Genomic DNA, 17,494 nt, shown 5'->3' with positions numbered 1-17,494 from the left:
GCTCATCAACTAGAATTGTGCTATCTGCCACAGGCAACCTTTAAAAAAAATTTTAAGTGTTCGCTGAGACACCCGGTATATTCCGGTTCTTAATTACTTTGTAAAAAGTAAACATTACAAATGCTGCCGCACGCACAATTGTTTGAATATTTAAGAAAATATCAATGCACGCGATAGAGTTACTCAATGTAGAGTCGCTGAAACATTCAGAGCAGAAATGGACGTTGCCCTGCACGTCATAAAGTGAGCCCGCCACGAGTGTGACATGTTGATGTATCAATCTTCCAGTAGCTTGCGCATTTTGCGGTAATTTTAGTGATGACATTTTTTCTTGTTTTCACAAAATTGGGATATTGCTTTCCAAAGGATAGCACCATAATCGCCGAAGCTTGAGCGCGTCTCTAATTTCTCGCCATGTTTATGCATTCGCATTCTTATTGCCTACTGTGGTAATAAGGCTTCGTACGGCCATGCTGTAACGGCTGGTGAAAACAAGAATACAGCCATTATTACCTCAACTACCTACTTACAAAGGAAACTACTACTACGTTGAATAACCAACGCCGGTCAAGGAAGGTCGCGTAAGTGCCCGGCGCATTTACGCTACGTCTCAGCTGTCAGTGGCTTGGCGTTGGTGCTTGAGGATGCTCAGTCGACGGAGAAGCTTGCGTTGTAAAGAAGCCACGCGCACTTACAACTCTTTGGAGGATGACGCTAGTACTATAAGAACCATGTACCTTTACCAGCGTGCAAATAAGAACTTCGACCCTGCAAGGTCGTGAGTAAATAGTTGAACGTATACGTGCTGTGACCCTTGTATCGTATTTGCATAACTGCCTGTGCATCCGACGTCAAAAGAAATGTGTTGAGCCTTCGTTCTTGAGATACTCTGTGATACGAGAAATGAGCCAAATACGCGCAATAACAACGTTATCACAACGTCATCAGCTTGCGATCTCTTGAAAGCGTCGAGGCGGTAAAATGTTGCTGTCCACAAAGACGTATATAGAGAGAGGTGGCTTGCAAGGTTTTGGCACGTAAAACCCAAGAAAGAAGAATTTTTTAATAACTCTATATTCAATGTCTCTTGCGGGTGCCTTTATCTCGTAAGCGCGCAATCAGTTTTGCTAGATAGTAGGTGTCTTTTATCTTTGAAGCTTTAAAAAAATAATCGGAATGTATACATAAAAATACGGTAGAAAAGGGTGTTCGCGCCGTGCGCTTAGCCCTTCTCCGGAGTTTCGTCCCCGTTCCACGTGCCATGATCGAAATTACCGCCACTATCGGCGCTATTCGCTTCACAGTAAGGCTGCTTGCTGCACGCTCCATGCACCTGTATTGCTCAGAAATTCTACGAGCTCTTTTAAATTCTTGTAACGCCAGGGCTGAAAGAACGGGAATGATGTGGCTGAGTAGAAGAGGACTCACATCCTTGGATGGAAGCTTTCAGTAGATTCACTGAGCCGTTGCGGTGATTCCGCTTGCTCTTGTCCGTCAGGAAATCGTGTTGTTTTTACCCCGTCTGTCCCATGGAAACGGTGAAGCCGTCCAAAAAGTCATACTTCACAGGCGCCGCGCGCGAGTTGTCTGTTTTTTTGTGTATCGTTGAGAAGGCGCTCAATTCAACCGAATTTTACGTTGTGTAAAAAGCGTCAGCAGTTTGAGTACATACATCCTTGTTCTCTGGCACGAGTCGTGAGCAACAAATTCCGGCCAGCTACCCGTCAAACTTGAACGAGTACTTCAGAAAAACAGCGCTTCGCGAGAACAGCGAAACTGGGCTAGAACTATAGGACGCATCGGTGTTTCGGCATCACTTCTTCGACGTCTACCAGTCGCGCAGAGAAAGAAATAAATTCCACGCGCTGCTGCTATTCGCGTCGGGCCGCTGAAGGCGCGAACAATGACACACGCAACCGTTTTCAGGGAGACGGGTTTATATCATCGCAGAGCAGCCGCGTTGCACGCGGCTCGCGGTGAGAGCAGAGAAACTGACCGGCCCCGTCGCGAAAACAATGCACCACGCGAAAGAAAGCAACGGCAGCGGCGCCGCCCATAACGAAGGCCGAGAAAAGAAAGGCGCTCGCTGCTGCTCACGTGCCCATGGCAAGCTCACGGTCTTGGAAGTGGCCGGGCTCTTCCGCGGCCAGCTCACTCGGCGTGGCGGTTCCTCGTGCTTAGTGGAGTCAAAGCCCGCTTGAAGGAAGTGTGTGGCGGCAGCAGCTGGCCCTGCGTGCCCGCCGCCGTACTACGTGATCGGCGGCGGCCGACAGGCACGGCAGTCGCCGGACTGCCGGATGGATGAAGCGCCGGGCCAACTGCTGCGTGCTGTAGCGCCGCGCGCACGCTAATTGCTACTGCGCGTGACGGTTTGCTCGTTCGTGTAGGTGGCGGTCATCGGCGCCGCACGGCCGGCTATGGAGGTAAACAGACGTTGCGGGGTGTATCGTGGATGACGCCTCGCCTACCACTGTTCTTGCATCATGCCGTCGCAGTTGTACGCCGTGGCGCTACACGAGTTCATGTTACTGAAAGGCAAGCGTGCAAACACGGACAGAACAGGCAACTGAAGGGTCGCACTATGGGAGAAAAGAAGGAAGGCACAAAACTTTAATGCGCATGCTCAAGGGAAGGCAGCGCCAACCCGTCAGTGATGGACACGGGTATAGCCACTAGTGAAGGATAACTGTTTAGGCATGACAATTCTTCTTTGTTAATAGTATAACTTCACTGAGCAGTTATATGGATGATGTGTATAAGGAGTACTCCATAGCGACTGCGGAGGCTATGTGAAGGATTTTTTTTTTTTTTTTTTTTAGTTTCGTATACCAGGCCGACAACACCGCTGAGTCCTCACCGCCAACGGAAAGGAGAAACGCTGCTTTCGGTCAGCGAGGATGCTTAATTCTATTTCGACTCGCACTATAGCCGACGAATCGTGACCGCAACAGTGACCCGTGCATCACTCTGTTCTCGCGGCAAAGGGCGCCCGTTCACCCCAACTGCGCGGCCAATTCCGATGCAGCGCGTGCCTGCCTTCCTTGTGGCCCCAAGAGACGAGGCATGCTCGCATCGCGTAGAAGAGGCGCCCACAGCATTTCATTCTCTTTTTCTATGAGTCTTGAGGTCCCTCTATTATTATCCCGACCTTAACGACGTCGCTGTTGTTAAGAGCTGCGCTCCGCGTCGTAGACCAGCTCTGTGTATATATGGAGGTCAGCGGCGGCGGCGTTTCCCCTCCAAGTTCGAGCAACATTCGCGCGCGTTGCCAGCTTTGTTCCTGTTTCCGCGAAGAATATATGCTCCCCTTTCGCTTTCGTCGGACCTATCAAATGAGCGACACAGTCACGAACTCCCTCTCGGAGGCGATTTTCTCTTTTTAGATTTCTCAACTTCCAAAAACAGAGCCTTCTCAGCTCGGGAAATGGTACAGCATTATTACTGCTATATTTGAAACAACATTTCTCCTCACCGTTCAGCCTTGTCCTTCGCTCATTACTTCCTTCCTTTTCTTGGCCGCCGCGTGACAGTTCAGGTGTCCACCGACAGGCGAGACACTTACGATGGCCTATACAGCCTATCTCCTACTATTATCTGCATTGATATTTTTTAAATAAACAACCAATCTGAGCGTAGAAGGCTTATTCATATCTTGGCACGCATGAAGTGACGGCACTGCTCGTAAACACTCTAGACATTGCGGCCAACGGAAAAGAACACGTAAATAGCGAATGAAAATCACGCACTAGAGCTCCGAAATAAAGGATGAAGGGCACTATATACTGAGTGGCAGACACTCCTGAGCTACTGTCGTCACCACGTCTATGCGTCAGCTTGGGGGAAATTCTGAGGTCATTTTTGTTTGAACCTTTCATTTTGCCTACCTGGCCCTGGATCACTCGGTTGATAAAAACTATCGACCATCGCTGTAAAGTAAGTACAAGTGAGTACATGCAAGTATAAGTAAGCCAAGTAAGAAAGTGTCACATTCACGTTATTATTTTTTAAAAGTGATATGTATTAGATACATTTCATTAACGACGCATTGTTGGCAGTAACCTTGCGCGAGTCGCCCTTTTTCATTAGCATTCAATTTGTGTAGAAGAGGTTGAAATCACGGGTGATGCCAGCAACCCCTTTTCATTTAACCAAACAATACATAGCTAAGATAGGCCGGCTTCAAAAATAAATAATAATAAAACGCAAGGAAAAGTCGAAACGCGCCTCGCGTAGTTCGCAAGAAGCACAAGCAAGCACATTGTGCATCATAAAACACACAGCAAGGTCAGCGTGGTCTTAGCAGCGCGCCTAACTAGCTATTTAGTCATGAAAATGACCCAGATATAGCAATGCTCTTTCAGTGGCAAACGTGCCCCCCCCCCCCTCCCCGACACTCAGGGAAACCGGGAGAACCTCCGTTCTCACGCTCCTGGCCAAGAGTTCTCGGCCAGCGGAGTTCTCTCGGCCAGGGCGGGCCACCTCACGGCTCGGAGTCAGAAACCAATGCTCAGATACCAAACGGGTGTTAGATAATTTACAAATTTTTTGCACGCGATGTCAGCCTTCATAATTGTTCCATGCCGTTAGATTATAGCCTAACGCATGTAGCTTCTTATTAAAGTCATCATCTCTCCTTTTCTCATAGCACCTGACACTTGTTCTTAAGATTACTGCTATACTCGCAAAACCAGGTAGGCTCCTTTTTTTTTTCTTTTCTCTCGCAGCGATAGCTGTTATGGACCCCTGGTCATTTTGATATCTGCCGGTGGTGTCGTCGCTGGAATCCCAAACTACTTTGCAAGAAAATTACAAAGAAAGAAAATTTCTCATTGTGCCGCAAGGTTTCGACCTTGCGACCAACAGATTGACAGTCCAGGATTCTACTTCTCAGTCACTCTGCCGATGCTACAGCAGCGGAAAATACTGATCCTGGAGAGCGCGATCACGACCGTATAGGTGCCACGATTGGCTAACGTACGCCCGCTAAGCATATGTGTACTGGATTGAACTGGCGTGCGCGTCTTTGTATTCTAGCACATCGCCTTCCCAATTGGGGAGATGGTCCTAAATTAGGTTTTCTACTTCTACATGTGACTACAACGATTGTGCATGTCTGATTATCTTTATTTGTCTTGTTCTTCTAGCACTCGGTTTTTCGCCTGTTTACTGGGTGTAGGTAACGTCGTCTTGTTTTCTTCGAGAATAGCGCGAGAGCTAATAATAGGGTAGCCCAAATATGCATTTGAGAAAATTCTAACGAATCCAGCAGTAAGAAGCTAAAGGGTTGTTTTACTAGAGCCAGTGGCTTAATCCGGATAGGTAAGCGGAGGAAGAAAATCCGAGTCTTTCCACTTCACCACCGGGAATTGCAACTTCCACAAAAGAAAATGGCTGACACTTTTTTTTTTACTTCTACAGTCAGGCTTACTGCGAATATTTCGCCAGATATTCCGTCACTGGTTCGCGTTACGGGCGAGACTATTTTTTTCTTTCGTTCAGTCACTCATATACGGACAACACAAAGTGCCTTAATATTGAAATACTCCGCTTGTGTGGCGTGGCAATTCATTCATCATTCTATACAGGTTTATATGAAATTCAGGCTCCAGTGCGGCGGGAATCGCGTGGCAAAATCACTTCCGGAGTCGGCGTAGCTTGCAAACACGAGATCCAGGGCACCAAGGAATGCCAACACCGCTTGTCAGGAACGCGTCAAAGGCACGGTGCCGCGCTAGGCGAAACGCGTGACCACTAGATGTGTGTTCTGGAGGCCAGCTCCGTCGTGTTTGCCTTAAACGGTTACCAAAATAGCGGCACCAGTTCGGCATCTTCCCATGCGCTCCACTTCGCCAAGTCAAAACGGAGCAACTGCAGCCGCTCAGAGTTGGACGCTTCTCGCATGGAAACGCCGCTTCGAGAGAGCGGTCTCGGAGAAAAACGGCTACGAAGTAGGCTTCGAGCGGGCGCTCTCGACATCTCCGGCTCTCTGGCAGCGAAGGGCATTTTGTTCCACGCGGTCCGGAACGCTGTCTTTTAGGCCGGCCTCATTTCCTCTCCGTTCTGTCAGCGGGGACCGAATGTACGCGGGAGCGCCTTTGGTGGCGGTCGCTCGGGCTCGCCGTGCTTTAAGGAGCGTCCCGGATCGCTTGCTCTACACTCAAGCAGAGACGCCGACCCTGCTGTGATCCGCTCCCGGCACTGCGTGCTCGGTGCAACCTGTCCGCTTGTGGAGAAAGGAACCCAGAAGCAAGTTACTGCACTCCTGCCATTTTTTTTTTTTTTGTCGATGTCGAAAGGTTCTAGGACACGTGAAATGAGACTACGGCGCTTACGGGTGCACCTCTGAAGCGCAAAAAAAAAAAGTGCCTGTTGTGCTGTCTGGCCATGTCTTCGGCCGTTACCCTTGCCTCAGTATAGATTATCGTGTGCAACCAAGGAGCCCCCGCTCCCCTTTTACGTAACGTTACCCAGGGATCCGCCCTGAAACAAAGGCTAATTTGTTGCTGTTTCGGTGGGTGCATGCTTTGGCATTAGTCGTTTCCAGTTATTTCCATACCTTCAAGAAATTTGCGCACTAGTACATGTAAATATAAATGCAGACGGTCGCAGGAACTTGTTGGGATGCATGGCGTGCTTCGGCAGTTTTACTTGAACACATTTCGTGCAAACCGGACGTGCATCTGGTTAACCTCTCTGAGAGCGTGTAAACGCCCTTAACAAACGGCGACAAAAGAAATGACGACGTCTGTTAAGCGCGTTTACACGCTCGCGATGCTCAACCGACTCGCCCACTCACGCTGTTAACCTCCCCGTTTCTAGTGTGTCTCCTCTCTCTATATTTGGTGCAACACAATGTGACCTCGTTACGAGTCATTTGAAGCTAAAAGCGTAAGCTTGACATTCTAGCGAGTCTCTCTTATCACAGCTCTCCTTCGTGCATCCATCGCAATACACGTGGCCGCGTGCAGTGTCACACTCCTTACATGATGAGCAACACGAGAACAAGGTGAGAGCAGGAGCCAACGTTTCGACAAGTGGAACTTGTCTACAAGTCCACTTGTCGAAACGTCGGCTCCTGCTTTCACCTTGTTCTCGTGTTGCTCATCGTCTTGAATTTCTATCTACCGGATTCCCCGTGTTTTCCCTACACTCCTTACATGTAACTTTCACAAATACCTCTAAAGTATTGATAGAACTAGAAACGTGAAACGACTCAAGTGTGCTTTTATTTATTTCGTTCATTGATGTTGCTCCAGCCCCTGACAGATGGCGATTTTCTAGGAAATAATTATTCGAACAAAAAAATGGCGCATATTCAGAAGCGAAAACTAGGGGCGACACTCTTGCGCAGCCGTCTCTATTGTCTTGCGCAGCTGTTCAAAGCAAATCTTCAACTTCCCAGCGGCGCCGTCAGTGTTTAATTACAGGCCGAGGCAAACGTTAAAAATGACGAATGACGACCCCGTTCGCAGTCGGACGCGCCACCCCTTGTCAACTTTAACGGAATGCGAGACGTCGGTCGAGTGAGTGAGCGCGCAAAGAGAGAAGACGATCAGCGCGCACGGTGTTTGACAAGATGAAGAAAGGCCAGCCCCCCGTCGTGGGGCCGGCGAGCAAAGTGCCTCGGCTGTTTGCTCCGCGAAGCGTTCCACTGACCGGAATCGCCGGGGCGCGATACCGAGCGCGCTCCCGTATAAATGACCCCCTTGCTGCGGCCGGAACCGGGGTGGAGACAAGCGGCAGCGAAACCTCCAGCCGCAGGCGGCGCTCGATTGCCCAACGCGCAGGGGACGCGCCGCACACGCCCAACGTTCGCGCCGAATCCTCTCGGGGTCTCGGGGCCGCACCGTCTCCGTGCGGACGGAGGCGGCCACAGGGCGCTGCTGCTGCTCACTATCCTCCGCCGATCGCCGAACAATCTCACCACGTGAACCTGGCGCTGACACGCTTCACCGCGTGAGCTTACGTGCGCAAATTCGGTGTCTGTAGAGCCGGAAGACGGGCTCTACCACGGTGGAAACGACGTTGCCGCCAAAACGTGTCAAACGTGAGGTAATATTTCCTCTGGTCATTTCCTTCCCAATGTGCTTTCTCTCTCTCTTTTAGAGGCGAAGCAGCTTATGGCGGGGGCTTTGTCCGCCCCTCCATCCATCCGCCGTGCGGCGTCCACACCCGCACTGCGCATGCGCATCTTCCCCCCCTCCTCTCCTTGTCTCATCTCCTCTCTTCTCGGCATTCTTCCTCTCCTCTCCCGACGCTCCTCTCCTCTCCGGATTGCGCAACGAATGGCCACAGCTGCGGCTCCGCGCGCGATAATGCGAAGCAGCTTAGGTTAGAGGCGCGACGGTAGGCGCTGCATACTCCGCTGGGGGGCGCCAATGTAGCTCGCGGTATAATGACGCGCGCGCGCGCTCCGCTCCTCTCATCAGTGATGTTCCGTGCAGGGAATTTTCCCTTTTTCAGGGAATTTTGAGCCGTCATTTTGGACAAAAGGGAAAAAGGGAATCTTCGCAATATTGCAGGTAATTTCTGGAATGGTGAAATTCCTCTATCATGTCCAAAACATAGCGACACGATGCGTTTTCGGATTCTGCAATTGTTTGCGGCGCATGCAGCAGGCAAAAGCATAGCCTTTGAGATTAGTTATTGTTACTTATATTTCTTGTTTACTTTGCGTGTTTGATTCGGAAGCCACATTACCCCAACGTATTCACAGCACATGGGCTCCGAGATTGCCACGTGACATCGTAGTGGAAGACTATTGTTTCGTTATGAATGGGCAACAAGCCACAAGCATCAAATCCAATAAATAATCAAAAGAGGAGCGGCAATCGGGAGTTTATTTCAACGTTTTCCTTGCGTCAGTTGTTTTTTCATAAACTATGGGCACCGATGACAGCATGGATGACGGCTCCGGACCATCAAATCCTAAACAGGCAAAGCAAACGAAAAAAAGTTTGTGAAGGTGTTTCGCTCGGAGTGGCTCAGCCTGCCGGAATTTAAGGATGGCTTGTAGAGCACACGACTACCGAGGCGAAGTGCAACGCCTGCGGCGTGACAATCAAGTGCGGTAAGAGCGGTCTTCTGAAGCATGCTAAAACCGCGAAACACCTGGCAGCAATAAGATCGATAAATTGCACACTGCATCAGCGATTTGTTTCGTTCGAATCGCTGATGTGAGGTCGCGTGACGCGCCGTCCGGCCCTATAAATCCCTCGGAGTATTAGAAGCCAATCGCGAAGGCCATGCTTTTGTGTTGTGCAGGCGCCTGAAAGAATTGCAAGAGCCGTAAACACGTCACACACACACACTTGTGTGTGTGACGTGTTATATATATATATATATATATATATATATAATTCGTTAGTGCAGGGGAAAATCCGGGGATTTTCTTAGACATATGCAGGGGAAAATGCCCGAAATAGGGAATTTTCTTGTCTCGGAAAGGGAATTTTTAGGCGTAGTACGGAACATCACTGCCTCTCATTCTCCTCCCGCAACGCCGCGATGAGTGCCACGGACAGCGCCAACGCCAGTGTCAGCGCCGTGGACAGCGCCGCGGAAAAGAGGGCTCGAGCCGCTGACGAAACGGAAGCGGGAACAGGCCGATCCCGAACTTCGGGCTCGCGAAGCCGAAAGGAAACCTCAACCTAACGGAAACGATGAACTGAAAACTACTGGGAACTTGAGTCGACCCCATGGCTGCTTCGCATACTACTCAGGGTTCCCCTACGGGAAGATGGAGTAATTTTTTTCTAAATAAAATTACGGTGTTACCATGCTGAAACTGCCACAAATTCCTGCCGATTTTTTAGCAACGGCCGTAAAACTCGTTGCTCTCTTAAGAAAGATGTTGCATTATAAAATGTAGAGAGTGAGAGAGGGGAGCTTAAATTAAAGGCAAGGAAGGCTAGTGAAAGCGTACGATAGCGATATGGTGATGGCGGTTGGGGGGGGGGGGGGGGGGGGTGAAAAACCTACGCAGAACGTACTTTGCCTGCGAGATATTTCCGTGCAATGTGTGGATGCAGTTCGTCGCCAGGTGAAGATCACTGAGCTCAATATAGGCTACAATCTAAGCATCGTTCGGATGCGCAGCAAACAGCTCGGTTTGGTACAGAGTTTCGTTCTATTATCACGGGATGTGAACTACTCGTGATCCCTCCCAGTTTTTATTGCGATAGATGGACACTCCAAAGCGGATTTGTGCAGTCACCGTGAGGTTCCATATGACGTCAACGGCGATGAAATCGTCGCCGCGCGCCGTATGCTGTTTGTGCGAGTGAAAGGGCGCGAGGGACGCGCGCTTTCACGGGGAGAGAACACACGGCGGAGAGCATACGCGCGTTCTGCGCCGTGCTCCTTGAAGGGCTGCAGAATTAAGCGTCTGTTTCCTCCTTTACAATTGCCATATATATATATATATATATATATATCAAACGCGACTTCTTCCGTCGCGCGAAAGGCCGTGGGGAGACGGGAGGGAGGGAGGGGAGGCGACGTTTAGCTGCGGCACCAAATGCCTAATCATATAAAAACGTTGCGAGGCGAGAAGGTGGTAAAGACTTCCAACGCTGCTCGACGAGTGTCCCGTTCTGATCTCGTCGAAAGCCGCCCCAAGAGGCACCGCCAACAATCACCAACGCCGGGCGCGTTCGGTGCGAACGCGGGCAAAACGCCGACAGCGTCAACAACAGTTCTGCGCGTTGCTGGTGCTGCTGCATGTCCAAGTTTACACAGCGGATAAAACTACTATCCTTACTCCGTATAGCTCTCTACTAATTTCGTATCGCAATTGATGCTTCGCCTGTCCGGTGAAACTGCGACTTTTTTTTTTTTTTTTTTTTTTTTTTTTTTTTTTTTTTTTTTTTACGACTGCACGGCATACCTATGCCAACTATTTTTCTCACCACGATTCCGTCACGATGTAATTGGCCAGAATGACAACTGCAAAGTACCAACAGCATGGAATGCACTTCCAACGTCATTTCCGCAGAGTCAACACTCGGCGTCGGCGCGTCTGGTTCGCTTTCTATACGGTGATTGTTGCGGGTATCCCAGCCGAAATGCGTACTGAGTTGTTACTTAATAAAAGACTATGCACCTGAGTAAGCGTTACGGTGCTGAAACAAGCGCGGATGTAATGCGTTGAGAAATGGAAGCGCCAACACCCGGTGACCCGACTCTAAATATATGTTGGAAATGCGTTGCATATGATTACCGCTCAGGGCTATTCATAAGTGATAGTGAATTAGTGATTCCTTTGTCAACTACGAAGAGGTATACGCGGTTATGGTTTAGGTTCCTGCGCGCAGTCATCCTGAGCTATTACTGATCCTGATCCAGTTATCCTGAGCTATTACGCGCAGTATCCTGAGCTGTACAAGACGAGCTCATCCTGAGCTCGTCTTCTACAGTGCCACCGTTAGGCAAAATAATTCCTCTCTGCAATTCCTTCGATACCTGCTTACTATATAAATGCCTTAGCACTTATTCCAAACTTGAAAACCAATTAGCCAAATATTACCTGGCTGCTAATGCATTACTATGAGGAATTTGTGCAAGCATGCGTAAAAGCCCTGCTGGGTAAGCGACCTGCATACAGCAGGTAAGGCATATTCATTGTTCACATTCTATCAGGATGCACCTTGTTCTGCTGTTTAACAACACTCGTGTTTTCAAATAGCAACGAGGACATATTCTTCCGATGTCTTTTTGAGCATTTGTATATTAAGAATAAGACTAATATTGCTTCGCTCGGTATAAACGAGGCAGCACGTTTGAAAACATAAAAACTTTTCTACTCCTGGCAATTCACGTTATTCTCGTACATAAATAGCGGACTTACGCAAATTTTCCCTTATATAAAAAAATATGTTAGAAACAGAAGCAGTGAAAACAGAAAGCAGAGCACTACATAAATTTTATAGCAGGCCAGCTACCAGAAAATTTTCTTTCTAGAAAAGATTTGTATCGTATAAGGTGCCCTTCCTCCACCGCATTGAAACGTGCAGGGTTAGATGGAGTGATTATGCTACACTCGAAACAAAGCAGCATATAATGCCACAAAGTAGCAGCACAATTGTCTGGCTTTTACTGGTTTCAAAGGTTGGGACTGTAAGTTGTGACGACGAGATAAAGAGTAAAAGAAGGGCTCTTAATAACTAGTGGTATACAACTTTTCTGTTTCACGTAAAAATAGGCAGTAATTTAATTCTGGCCACTTGTACAAATATCGAGTCCGTCGAAGAGAGACCTAAAAACTCGATCACTTTCGATAGCCAAGATGCCATGGGTGGAGACGAGCTTGCATTCGGGTGCACGCGCCGTGACAATGTAAAACAATCTTTGTCGACACGACAGTCTCAAACAAAACAAGAACAAAAATATGCTGTCAGCAAGCAATGGACAGATAAGGTGCAAAGTGGGTGAAAACAATCAGTAAACTAGAGAATATGATTCCCAGAGGCCGACGCCCCATTAGTAGGAACGCGTGTTCTGATAGCCGCCTTCTATTATCCCGTCCGGTTCTGGCCAACCTGCCCCTATTTACACATCAAAAGTGCTCGCGCAAGCAGAGCGGCGAAGATTGCTGCGGACATGAAGGCGAGAATTCCTGCAAAGAAAGAGACAGTGGCGGCTTTCCCCACGTAAGAGTGACCTCATTCAGTGATTTCCGGAACTTGTCATATACAAACGAACGAAATTCAGGAAGCGAAAGGTTAAACTATACAGCAGAATAGCGCGAAATGAAGAGCGTTCGGTGGCAAAACCCTACAGCCCAACGAACACGCTAAAAGAAAGAAAAGAAAAACTACAAAGAAGAAAACATCGGCTCCAGCTTCGTCTCGAATTCCTCTCGCAGAGGCTGTCAATCTCCATCCGCTTCTGTGGGCAGTTGTCGCCTGCCCGCGCAGCTTTCTCTTCGCTCGCTCAACGCACGCCCCGTCCGATGACCGCGTCTGCGTGGCCGCGAGACTGCTTTCACTTTATTCTATTTTTCCGCGTAGCGCCGGCCGCGCTTCACGTCCGAATCGCTGCGCTCAGCTTCCGGATTTTCTCGCGGTGGCCGCCGTGCGCTGAGCGAGCGAGCGCGATCGCCGGGCTGCACGCAGCTCCAGTGTCTCGCTTAGTTACTCCTCGCGGCCCTCGGCGCAGTGTCCACGGGACACCGATATCGTGCTTTCCGGGCGGCGTGTCGGAAGCTTCCTTCCTGGTACAAGAGAGACCGCGATCCCAATCAACGCCGTCTTTCACGGGCGTGTCTTATTGGGCACCGTTCCTTTTAATGCGAGGGCCGACAAGGCGAGTGGTCTCTTCTCGCCGAGCTCTGGTATGCGCACCTCCGTCTCGCTGGCGACGATGTCGACGAAGTGCTCTTGATTGTGCCTCTGTGTTATTGTTTCTTTGTCTCGTTGCTGTTCTTTGATTTCTTCTTTATTATGATTAATTTTCGAAGTACTCTTCAAATGTGAGTTTGTGAGCAGAATGCACTCGCATTCCTATCTTTCGTCTCTCAAAACGCATCGCGTATTCATGGGTTATAGCATGCAATAACGCCAGTGCGATGGCACCTCAGTGAACGTTGCAGAGCTTAAGCCGAAAAAAAAAAATTGATCCACAGCCCTGCACTACGGTGTCAAGTGTTGCTTTGGGACTTAAGGCCCAAAACTATGTACAGTTGTTTCAGGGTAAACTCAGCCGGATGAAAAAGAACATGTTCAACGAAGTATTCAAAGCGAAACAAGCACATTATGTTCTAAATTTAGCCAACGATATTAACGAAACCAGTCCTACAAAAAAAAAAAACTATCCTGGCTCCTCAAGTATACTCTGAACAATAACTTTGAACACACCAAGAGATGCAACCTCTGAGGAGATAGGCAACGCTGGCTATACATTGTATAAATCGTTTTCATTTTTAAACACGCTGATGGCACCGTACTATTTACATTAAATTGACAGAAACCCGCGCTGAATTAACGGCACTTCCGGAAAGTAGTAGCTTGAAGGGAAAATAGTGTGGGGCTGGCTATAGAAAAGCCGGTTCGATGCACGGAGTAATTGTAAAATAGCGCCGTGGAGGAGCCCCGCACGTACAAATAGGCATGTGCAACTCTTAGTGGCCACACTCTAAGCGAACAGCGCCATATAGCGCAAAGCTGAACAATGAACAGCCTATATCGCAACCTTCACCAAACAAACGTTACTTTTGTAAGGGTTTAAGGGAACCATGGACACTCACGACGACCGAAACAATGAACAGCCCTGATTAAAGACAATCAACCTACTGTCTCCATAGGATAAAAAAAAAAAACAAGAAAAAGAACTACCGAATGATAGAACCAATTTTCAGTCGGATTCTTTTTGATGTGGTCGACAGTTCAAGTTAACTGACTTCAGTAGGTGGCCGACCACTATACAGCATATACTTAGCAGCTTTCTAGCGCTACTGTGGATAACAAGCTCTGTGAAAGCTTACTGCTTACTATGTACACTGAAAAAAAAAACTAAGACAGTACTACTACAGAATGCTGTGTTTAAGATTGCGTTTGTGAAACTGATTTAGTTGTTCCTTAAAAACAGGCAACACTTCTCATATCCGGCACTTTCTCGCTAGTTTTCTTTGTCGGATCACCCAGTTCTCAAAAAGTAAGCCTGGCAAAAAGAAGCTACGGCACCTCGGGGTCCGTGTTCACAAAACTTCTCTCACGTATAAGAATATTTCCGCATCGGCCGGTGTGCGGGCGCACGCCACTCATTATAGCGATCGGTGTATTAACGAGAAGTTCGCCTCTGCAATGGTCATTGGCGGACGGCATTCACGTAAGAGAAGTTTTTCCACCAAACGCCTGCGAAAACGTATAGAAATGTTATCACCAAGCACTCCAGCGCTTTTATATGAGGCGGAGATGTTTCTGATAGCATTTGGGAACCATGCTGAGGGCATTTAACATATGGCGTTGGCGGATAATGTGGTACGCGACTTGGATAAAGAGCGCCAAGTAGTTAAGGCATACTCGTAGAGTACAGAAGCCACTCTGTTTGGACATCCTCCATGATTCGGCGTCGCCATAAATGCGCCTATTCGTAATGACAGCAGCACACACAGCGACAAACTGATCGATGATATTGAGCCTCCCACTCTTCTACCTATACAGAGGGCGCCCTCTAGAAACGACATAAACTGTTGGCCATAACCGCGTCAAGGAGACAGTTGACAGTTGTGAGAAGGCCACTTAACTCCAACCATGCTTGAATTGGGCGAACATTTTTTAAACACGTGAACTTCTTTCCGCGGACGATCAAAATTATAGCCACTGAATAAGCTAATTGTTGTCATCGCAAGGAGCTCGACATCTTTGTGTGAGTAGTGTGCTACGAGACAAGGAACAGTATTTGAGCGCAGCTGATGAATTAGAGTAACAATGTTTGTGAGCCAGTTCTATGTACATTAATATAGAAATCACGTAAGCTTGATTACCGGCCCTTGAACTCCGCCGTCTGCGAATATTTGTTTTCTAAAGCAGATAATAACGTACGAGATTAAAGTGTTTTATAAGTCTACGTACACACATATCCAAGTAAATCAACTTATTGCGAAATTCTTCAACGTGTGTAGCGAAATTACAAGGCAACCCAAAATACAGTTGCTTTACCATGAACGGCAACTGTTCCACCTATTCGGATTTTTCAGCGTTTTGGCAGTTTTATAAATGTTATAATCGTAAATGCGTCTAGAATATATTCTAGGATGAACTGGAATATATTCTAGCTCATATCAGGGGCTAAGGGTAAGGGCATCTGTCACTCCGAGCCAAGCCCTGTCTCAGCGCGCGCACATCGCCGTTCTCGGGGTTCGCACTCACGTCTGATGGCCCAGGACTTGAGCTGGCGCAGTCCGAGCATGACCTTGAAGTTGGCTGCCTGGCACTCGGGTGACATGCCGGCTTCGCCACTGGCGCGCAGCATCTGCGGCAAGAGCCGGCGCAGTTGGGTGTCCACCGTCGACTTGAGCATCGACTCAACCTTGGCCCACGACTGGCGCACGGCCTCGGCCGCGTCGGGCGTCGTCGTCGGCGGCTCGTCAGTGGTCGTCGGCAGGGTCGTCGTCTCATCCGGCGTCGTCTGCGCTATCGCCGCCTGCACCGTGAGTAGCAGGAGCGTCATCTTCCACGGGCTGAGCCCCATGCTGCCAGAGGCGCGGATGCCGGGTGGACCTGTACTACTCCAGCACGCGCGGCGGACGTGGTCGAAACGCTAGAGAGCGCGGCGCTGGTGGCTGCTGCTGGACCGACGGTGCCTCAACGTTCCGTAAGCCGGCGGCCGCTGCTCATGACCCGAAGGCACCGAGTGTAGACGAGCGACTGGCGCTGGCCACCCGTGGGGTCTCTGGAGCGTTGCCGGGCCCCGTGGAAAGGTGGTGCCGGTGGACCGGGCCAGGTGCACGTGCGCGCGGCAAGGAAGAAACGCTGACGTCGGCCAGCCAGCGTTGGCCGGCGCCAATGGCAGACCCGTTTACGTGACCAAGGGAAAGGGGAGGGGGCCACCGCGGGGGGAAAGCACAGTTCGGGGAGGAAAGCGGCGGCCGGCGCGGGAGTCGCGCGGTTCTGCACAGCACCCACACACGCCAAGGGAAGAAAACGCGCAAGAAACTCACGAGGGTGACCTAAATTAGGGGACCCTCGCTGTCGCGCCGAGGGCACAGAAGGAAACGTGGACAACAAGGCGGCCGACCGCGCGCGCGTGTGTGTGTGCGCGCGCCCGGCCATCTTCAGTAGAATCCGCAGGAACCCCGCGGCCGCGCGTTAATTTCTTTTCTTTTTTTTTTTTTTTTTCCGCCGCGCGCCGCGGAGACGGTCTACATTTCGGTCGTGCTTCTTCGGCAGCCGCGCAGCGGAACATGGCTGCTGCGACTGCCGGTGCTGGCGGTTGCCGGATTGTCCCGGTGACTGCTGCGCGACATCCATGCTTGCTGCCACTTCTGTGCTTACAGTTGTGAATGCACCTGCCAGTGAGTGCCGTGCACTGGTAGTTAACCTACGGCTAGCAATTAATGGCACGCGCAAGGCAGGCGAGCGCTGGCACAAAATATTTTGCTATTGCTGAGTGTTGTATTGTCAGGGAGCTGGGTCAACCAATTTATTAAGGCTGCGTTGCTTTCGCCAGGCTTTGGTGCACTTACATAGTGCGTAGTCTTTTCCAGTCGCAAAATCAGCCACCAATAAAGGCGAGAGAGAAATCAGACACGAAAGTAGAGTGGTCGACTAGATGAACCATAGAGATAAATACAGAAACTAACTTCTGGTTTTCCACAATACACAGGTGTTAAAGCTAAGGGGTAGAAAAAGTGAAAGCGGCAGAGATATAGTCAGCACTGTATGATCACAAGAGGATATACATCATGCCTAGAGAAGGCCACTCACGCTGGTACACTTCAATAACTGTAGACACGCGTGAATTGCTTTCTGCACCAGCGAATTATATGGCCATG

At 49.5% G+C, this 17,494-nt stretch overlaps 1 protein-coding gene across 1 annotated transcript in view; it reads right to left on the bottom strand.

Moving 5' to 3' along the window:
- LOC119435940 (nose resistant to fluoxetine protein 6) overlaps nt 1-16,191 on the bottom strand; it is a 66,395-nt gene extending 50,204 nt beyond the window's left edge. Inside the window, exon 1 of the mRNA XM_037702647.2 lies at nt 15,870-16,191. Coding sequence (XP_037558575.1) covers nt 15,870-16,191 — 322 coding nt within the window. The remainder of the gene's footprint in view (nt 1-15,869) is intronic.
- Between the last annotated feature and the right edge of the window lie 1,303 nt (nt 16,192-17,494).

This window comes from Dermacentor silvarum, chromosome 1 (assembly GCF_013339745.2).
Source record: "Dermacentor silvarum isolate Dsil-2018 chromosome 1, BIME_Dsil_1.4, whole genome shotgun sequence".
In the NCBI taxonomy this organism is placed as follows: domain Eukaryota; kingdom Metazoa; phylum Arthropoda; class Arachnida; order Ixodida; family Ixodidae; genus Dermacentor; species Dermacentor silvarum.
This window is presented reverse-complemented; position numbering and strand designations above follow the sequence as displayed.